At 38.2% G+C, this 8,650-nt stretch overlaps 1 protein-coding gene across 1 annotated transcript; it reads left to right on the top strand.

Moving 5' to 3' along the window:
• The first annotated feature begins 5,798 nt into the window (after positions 1-5,798).
• LOC110971604 (olfactory receptor 146-like) lies at positions 5,799-6,748 on the top strand. The gene is given in 2 exon segments (XM_022221977.2): positions 5,799-6,186; positions 6,189-6,748. Coding segments are annotated over 2 exon segments (942 nt in total). The 5' UTR covers positions 5,799-5,804.
• The last annotated feature ends 1,902 nt before the right edge of the window (positions 6,749-8,650 follow it).

Raw genomic sequence — 8,650 nt, 5'->3', positions numbered from 1 at the left:
TTCTTTGTTGAGTTGTAACCATTATACTTCCAAAGAGTGGATGAACACATCCTTCCTGCAGAACATTTGGGTTATAATTACTATTTTTCATATTTTCAGGGTGACAGGGTATAGCAGAGCATTCCACACACATTTAGTAAAAATACTGGAGTCATCATTTGCCACTGCAGCAATTAGATGACTAACCTAGCTAATGCTAATGTTAGCTAACAGTTACTGGCAAATATAAACAAAATAGGACAACAACATTTTCAATTTGTAGGCATCTGCCATCAAATGTGTATATTTGGTTCCTTCATTTGGCTCATGCTCTAATAAAGCTAACAAGCCACTGAACCAAGCTACATCTCAGCTAGCTGTAAGAGTTATCATCAGAAAAGCTTGTAATAATCAAGGAAGAACTTAACCTGTACTTGTTAGTTCTGGTATTTCTTTATTTCCTAAGTGTTGAAGTCTGTCCACTCTCTTTATTTCACCCCAGTTTTAGAGTCTTCACAAGTTAAACATCAGATATTACAAAAACAAAGGTTACAGTATATATAGTATATACACCTGATCAAATTCTATATTGCTGTGTTGATGCTATATTTTTCTTTCTTTATACTTTTTATTTTATTTTTCATTAATTATCCCCCTGATGATACCATCCCACACACATGTAGTGAAAATACTGGAATCTATCAATATAATTTTCCACTGCATCAGTTAGATTGCTAACTGGACTAATGCTAATGTTAAGTTATCAGCAAATTTTTACCAAAATGGGAAAAATCATTTGTAGTTGATTTATTTAAGTATCTTGAGTTAACTGTTAACCGCCTCGCAGATATTATAAAATGTGTATATTTGGTTCCGACACTTGGCTTATAGTCTAATTTAGCTAACAAGTTAACTGAACCAGCTAGCTTTAATCTGCAGAGCCGGTAAAGCTAGCAAGAACACAAGTATCCATACCTTACCATGTAGTTGTTAGCTTCAGTATTCCTTCAGTTGAAAATTGTCAGTCACTCTTCTCTCTTTATGTCGCCCCAGTTCTTTATTCCTCACAAGTTAAATACCAGATATTACAAAAATAAATGGATACACAGTAGATACACATACTCAGTGAAAATACTAATCTGTCGTCTTAGCATGTTCTACTGCAGGAGGTAGCTAAATGTATGGTTTAATTTATCTAACATGTAATTTCACATGCTGTTTCACAGCTAGCTGTAATCATCCAGGATATTGTTGGATAAGCTAGCAAGGATATTAGCATTTAAAACGTACCATGTACTTCTGTTCTTCTTCAGTTGAAAAATGTTCAGCTCACGTAGTTGTCTTTTTTCATCTCAGTTTTTCACTCTTCACAAGTTAAATATCAGATATGACTAAAACTAAAGCCGTTTCAGTCGATATATGCACACTTGATAAGCCTCCATAGTAAAATGCCGCTACAAAGTATTTTTTAAACATTTAGCTTTATTTTTATTTCTTATCTTTCCATGAAAAACTTTATACAGTTAGCTCAGGAGCTAATTTGCTAATGTGCTAATGCTAATGTTAGCTAACAATTAGCAAATTTTAACAAAATGGGGGAAGAAACGATTTAACAAACATATTGGTGAGGCTAGTAACAGGTTCATTAAACAAACTGTTCTTTAGCTCGCTGTAATTAGCAAAGTCAATTAAGCTAGCAGGAATATTAGCATTCAAAACTTACCGTGTTCTTGTAAACTCAGGCATTTCTTCAGTTAGTTACTGGAGATATCATTTGTCATTTCAGGAGTTTGATTGCTAAATGGGTTAATGTAAATGTTAGCTATAAAGTATGGGCAAATTTTAGCTAAATGGAGAAAAACATTTTAAATTTAAAACAAACATATTTGGTTACTTGCTCATTTATCTAACAGGTTATTTGAACAAGCTGTTTGTTAGATAGCTGGAATTATCTGAGTCATTGCCAGTTAAGCTAGCACAAATATATTAGCATCCAAAACTTACCGTGTACTAGTCAACAATACTTTATTCTTCATCACTTAAATACCACAAAATAGAAAAATTAATTCAGTTACTGTAGATATACAGTGGGTACGGAAAGTCTTCAGACCCCTTGAAATTTTTCACTCTCTGTGTCATTCCAGCCATTTGCTAAAATCAAAAAAAGTTCATGTTATTTCTCATTAATGTACACTCAGCACCCCATCTTGACAGAAAAAAACAGAAATGTAGAAATTTTTGCAAATGCAATAAAAAGAAAAACTGAAATATCACATGGTCAGAAGTATTCAGACCCTTTGCAGCGACATTCATATTTAACTCACATGCTGTCCATTTCTTCTGATCCTCCTCCTGATGGTTCTGCTTCTTTATTGGGGTCCAGCTGTGTTTAATTAAACTGATTGGACTTGATTAGGAAAGGCACACACCTGTCTATATAAGACCTTACAGCTCACAGTGCATGTCAGAGCAAATGAGAATCATGAGGTGGAAGGAACTGCCCAAGGAGCTCAGAGACAGAATTGTGGCAAGGCACAGATCTGGACAAGGTTACAAAAGAATTTCTGCAGCACTCAAGGTTCCTAAGAGCACAGTGGCCTCCATAATCCTCAAATGGTAGACGTTTGGGACGACCACAACTCTTCCTAGACCTGGCCGTCCAGCCAAACTGAGCAATGGTGGGAGAAGAGCCTTGGTGAGAGAGGTAAAGAAGAACCCAAAGATCACTGTGGCTGAGCTCCAGAGATGCAGTCAGGAGATAGGAGAAAGTTCCACAAAGTTGACTATCACTGCAGCCCTCTCACTGGATCATTGGACGACCTGCTCTACCACCTGAGCCACAGCTGCCCATGTTCTCCCTGTGCATGCGTGGGTTTTCTCCGGGCACTCCGTCCGGCTTCCTCCCACAGTCCAAAAACATGCTGAGGTTAATTGGTTACTCTAAATTGCCTGTAGGTGTGAATGTGAGTGTGATTGTGTGTCTGTATATGTAGCCCTGTGACAGGACTGGTGACCTGTCCAGGGTGTCCCCTGCCTTCACCCGAGTCAGCTGGGATAGACTCCAGCACCCCCCATGACCCTAGTGAGGATAAAGCGGTGGATAGAGGATGGAACTCCAGTCTTTTGTCATTTGAAAAGTGTTGAAATCACATAAATAGATTTATAGTTAAAACCTTCCAAAATTATGCAAATGTGCCAGACTAATTTAAAAGTCAATATCAATTTTAATACGCTGAAACACTACCTCATAGAATTAAAACATTAAGATCAAAGCCCTACTATGACTGTGGACTAATTTAAATATTACAGTTGAGATCGTACAAAGTTATGTATTTTACATTCATGACTAATTTTTGCCCTAATTAAAACATAAATTAGAGTTTAAACCAACAAAGTTGTGCATGGAAAACACAATGAATTAAAGCACAAAGACAACCATAAGAATAATAAAAATTAAATAGACAAGAACCTGCTTACACCTAAGATATAAAATATCACTTCATGTATGTTTATCGCAGACCTTCGAAGGTTAATGTTGCTAAAATTAGCTTATTGTTGACCTCGTTGTGGCCAAAGAACTTTTAAAGATCTTCTCTGGACTTAAAGTCACCACCATTAACCTGTTTCATCATCGTTGCATCACAAATGTCAGCGTTAACCATGAAAGAGTTCCTTCAGAGCAGAGTGATCATAAAAGGAGGAAGACGTCGTCCGCGCTGGATGTTCACCACCGAGACTGAAGTCTGATGAACCACGAGACTCACAGCAGGTCGGTATCATGAAAGAATCCAAACCGTCACTTCTCATTTCTGCTGCTTTATCTCATAACTGCAAGACATTTCTATTGAATTAGTTTAGTTGAAAGTCATTTCTGTCTGTTTTAGTGTACTGTTAATCCTGTATATGTCCTGCATATATCTCATAGGAAAATACTGTTTAAATCATTCATACTGTTTATTTTATTCATATATTTTATTCTGTTCATACAGCTCCTATCACAGACTTAGGTTTTCTATTTTATATTGTGTCCATATATCTATATGTTCATACATTAGTGCCCTGTTTATTCAGGTTGTACCTGGGGTGTCCAACATGCGGCCCGCGGGCCTAAACTGGCCCTCACAGTGTATAAATTACAGAGAAGACATTAACTGCAGACTGTAAATTAGTAAAACTATAAATTTAAAATAATTTCCAGACCATGACATGTTGTTTGGATCATAAAGTAAAATACTAGATTGTTCTTTGTTCTTTTGTCATTTTGTGTCTCATTTTTGTAATATTTGTCTTGTTTTTGTTGTTTTTTATCTTTTTTGTCTGACTTTCATCGTTTGTCTCATGCTTTTTGTGTTTGTTTCCTTTTTGTCTCGCTTGTGTTGTTGCCTATTTTAGTTGTTTTGTTTCTCATTTTTGTAATATCCTGACTTTTTTTGTCCATTTGTGTCTTTTTTGTGTTGTTGTAGATTTTTTTTGCCGTTTGTAAATTTTCGTCTAATTTTTTTCTTTTTTGCTTCATTTCGTGTCTTATGCTGTCATTGTCTGTTTTTGTGTTCTGTTCCTTTTTTGTCATTTTTTGTCACTTTGTGACTTTTTGTGTAGTTTTTGTTTTGTTTAGTGTCGTGTGTCTCATTTTTGTAATATTTTGTCTTTGTCTTTTTTTGTCTGACTTTTGTCGTTTTGATCATAAAAGTAAATCCTCCATGGTTCAGGTCCAGGTGACTAAATGTTGTGTTCCTTTGTAGACACTCTGTGATCTGGAAGTTGTAATGTGGAAATGATAAACTGAGGATGAATGTTGTTCAATTTGCATTCATTTTTCTTCAGAAATTTCAGGTTATTCATGATGTTTAGTTAAAAAGATAATTCCTTAAATGTGAACATTTTCAGGAACCATTAGGAGTTGTGCTTACTTATAAGTTATCATGCTGTGGTTTACTGGTCACTTCAGATCAGATTGGGCTGAATGTGGAACCTGAACTGAGTTTGACTCCCCTGGTTCATTCTGTAATTAATGCACTTACTGCTTACTTCTGGTTGGATGCCGAACTACATTAGTTGTGTTGTACTAGCAGTATGGTTCATCCAGTAGAAGAGTTTACAGATGTAACTGAAACAGCTTTAATCTTCTGTCTACACTGCTTACGTGATCACATAACCATAGTTATTACATCCTACTTAGTTTAAAGCAGTGATAGTTTTGAGGAGATCTGGAGGATATCTATCAACCCCAGTTCACAAAAGTATGCACTAATGAGCACCTGCTAGTCCTCAACCTCCCTTCCTTCTTTACAGGTTCTGTGGACTGTCTTATTTTTGTCACTTGCCTTATGCAGACTTTGAAGCTCTGTTCAACTGTTTGACCTTTCTTGCAAAAAAACCATTAACAAACAAACTCTGCTGTTGAAGACCATCTTCATTAGCGCTCCACTGGTCCAAGGCATTTTAACTTTCCAACACTTTCTCACGGTGTGACATGAAATTGGTTCATGGACACAAAACAACATTAAGGTTGACATGTTATTTGATTTTAGGTCAAGTCGAGGTCACTCTCTGTATATCAGTACAGAGTTCATGAAGACACTGACTTAGTATTTCTGGAATCAAATTTTCCATTTTAGGGGCCGCAAAAGGCCGATGGGCTCTTTTCACACGGCAAGATTTAGGAAAACTCTTCTGAAAAGAGTTAAAAGATCCCAAATGTACGCCGTTGCCTGAGTGCTTAAAGCTTGAAAAAAAGCAACTAAGTCTCTGTCATAGTGTCCGTTGTTCGCTAAACCCTTGCATTGACAATGAATCTCATTTTTCATCATTGTTATTGCAGGTTGATGGAAAACTTCACCTACAACAGCTTCACGCTGCAGGTGGAAGGGTTGGACATACCTAAAGTCTACGTGTATCCGACCTTCTTCTTCTTCTTCTTCTCCTACCTGTTCATCATGGTCGTCAACGTTGGCATCGTGGTTCTGGTCTTCCTGGACAAGAACCTCCACCAGCCGATGTACCTGCTGTTCTGCAACCTGCCCTTCAACGACGTCCTCGGTCACTCCATCATGGTTCCTCGGCTGATGGTTGACATCCTGCTGCCTCCGTCCAAACGCCTAATCAGCTACTATGAGTGTGTGGTCCAGGCGTTCACCACCCACATGTTCGGCACCACCTCCCACACCGTGCTCATGATCATGGCGTTCGACAGGTACGTGGCCATCTGCAACCGCTGCGCTACGCCGCCGTCATGACCAACAGGATGGTGCTGAAGCTGACGGCGTCGGCCTGGGGGGTCGCCTTCGTCCTGGTCGGGGTTCTGCTCGGTCTGACCGTCCGGCTGAACCGCTGCCGGTCTCTGATCACCAACCCGTACTGCGACAACGCCTCGCTGTTCAAACTGTCCTGTGAGAGTGTGTTCATCAACAACGTGTACGGGCTGACGTTCACCGTGGTTCTGTTCAGCGCCTCCATCGGCACCATGGTTCTGACCTACACCAGGATCACCGTGGTCTGTCTGACCAGCAGGAACAAGTCTCTGAACAGCAAAGCCCTGAAGACCTGCAGCACTCACCTGGTGCTGTACCTGATTCTGATCATCAGCGGCTTTATTGTCATTATTCTGCACCGGTTCCCTCAGTACTCGGACTACAGGAAGCTTTCTGCCATTCTGTTCCACATCGTCCCCTGCAGCCTGAACCCCATCATCTACGGAGTTCAGTCTGCAGAAATATGCAAATCTTTGTCAAAATTATTAAGATCTAAACAAGTTTTGGCTTCATTCTGACCTGTACACTGTGATGTTCATTCATAAAACTAGAATGTTGAGACCTGCTTCAGCTTCAGTCCTGGAAAACACTGAAAAGCCTCATTTTGATGTCCGATTTCTGCACAAGTTGTATTTAAATTGAGTGTGAAGTCCTGAAACACTGAAGATGGAACAATGTTTGTTAAAGCCTCAGTGCTGCATTTTATCACCCAGACAAACCAGATCTAAATCCAAAACCTGGTCACAAAAACAACAAAAAATCAGAAACAGTGTTTTTAACAGACTTTAAACTCTCCTGCTTCATGTTGACAAGTCTGGGTTTGGTGGTTTCTGATGGTCTGATGAGATCTGGATGGAAAAGCAGCAAAGTCTGTAAATTAAACAGTCGATCTGTTTTTAAAGAATAGGTTTGATCAGTTTAAATGTGTATTTTAATGATTTGCTTGAGTCTGTTTGTTGTTTGTTGGTTTTGATCACCTTCATCTGATTTACCAGCCTCATGTGGAGCCATTTTAAACTCACTGTTTTTACATTCTGAGGTTTATGAACAAGACAGTACTTATATTTATAACACAGGCTGCAAGTTACAATATACTAATATGTAAAATTAGGTGCTTGTAAAAGCTGTGTGGTTTTGTAACTAATAAATATGTCTTAAAACAATAAAGATGTTTTTCTTACCCGACTGCATCATGTTGCGTTAAAGGCTGTTTAAATCTAGTTTTAAGGAAATGTTAACCTTTATTTAATGTACTATGTTGTTTAATGTGACATCTTACAAGACTTTTTGGACATTTTCATGGTTGTGGCTTCACTGATGGCATTTGTGTGGACTTTTCCAGCTCATATGATGTGATAGAAATTTACTAAAGATTCTGGAGCTTGTTTACAGACTACAAACTTAATGTGTGTTCTTTCTCCACCAAAATAAAATGCTTACCACAGTGACAAGAAGAACAGTTTTCATCCAGAATACCTTAAAAAAAGTCTATAAAATATTCAAGAACAATTCAATTAAATTACCAAAAACATCAGGCTAATAAATGTAGTGCCTTTTTCACTTTAAGAATTTTAGTTTTTTTTCTGAAACACACCTGAGCAATTAAAGTCTTTACAAATTAAGATTATTCAGTTGCTAAAGTGAGAAGTTGCCGAATGCGTATTTAAGGAGGTCATAAATAACGGTGCAAAGCGATCGATATTTAGATTCTTATCCACGATACAGTAACAGTAGGGGCTTCTGATTAGTAACACATTCACTTCGCTGCAGGGATCTAGTTTGAATTAATGACTCCAGCCACTAATTGCTGCAGTTGAAGCCACTTATCAGGCAATGAGAAAGTTAATCTAAAGACTAGAAGTTACCGATACCTCAGATCATTTTCTTTAGTCGTGTGAAAATAAAATGTTGGAAATAGTTGAGATTTGACGCATCGGTTCAGGCCCAGACAAACAGCAGAGTAAACCCCAGACCAAGAGGCTGGCTCTGCAAAAATGGACATGAAACCACACAAGTAGTGGTTGCCTTTGAGAAAACACAGGAAACCGCTGCAAAGAGGCAGAAGTAACCATAAAAACAATGGATGGACCCAGCAAGAATACACAAGAAACCCAAAAAACAACTGGTTGCCTCAGAAACAGTGCATGGCTAACTGTAAAAACAACTGCTTTTGTCAGCAGTAAAACACAGTGTACTTTATTGTTCCACTCAGGGAGATTTGTGTTGGACTCAGCAACTGTTCCGTAAATGCCTCGACAGTCACAATGACAACAAACATTTCCATCTCAACAACAGTTACATAACAGTTTTGCACATATCCCATGACATTACACATAACACAAACAAACACTGATGAAAAGAAAAAATCACCACAGTAAAAGCACTATAAAAATTACTGCAGTCTTTGGCTTCAAGCAGCA

This window comes from Acanthochromis polyacanthus, chromosome 17 (assembly GCF_021347895.1).
Source record: "Acanthochromis polyacanthus isolate Apoly-LR-REF ecotype Palm Island chromosome 17, KAUST_Apoly_ChrSc, whole genome shotgun sequence".
Taxonomy (NCBI): Eukaryota; Metazoa; Chordata; class Actinopteri; family Pomacentridae; genus Acanthochromis; species Acanthochromis polyacanthus.
The sequence above is the reverse complement of the archived record's forward strand: the minus strand, read 5'-3'. Positions and strand labels throughout refer to the sequence as shown.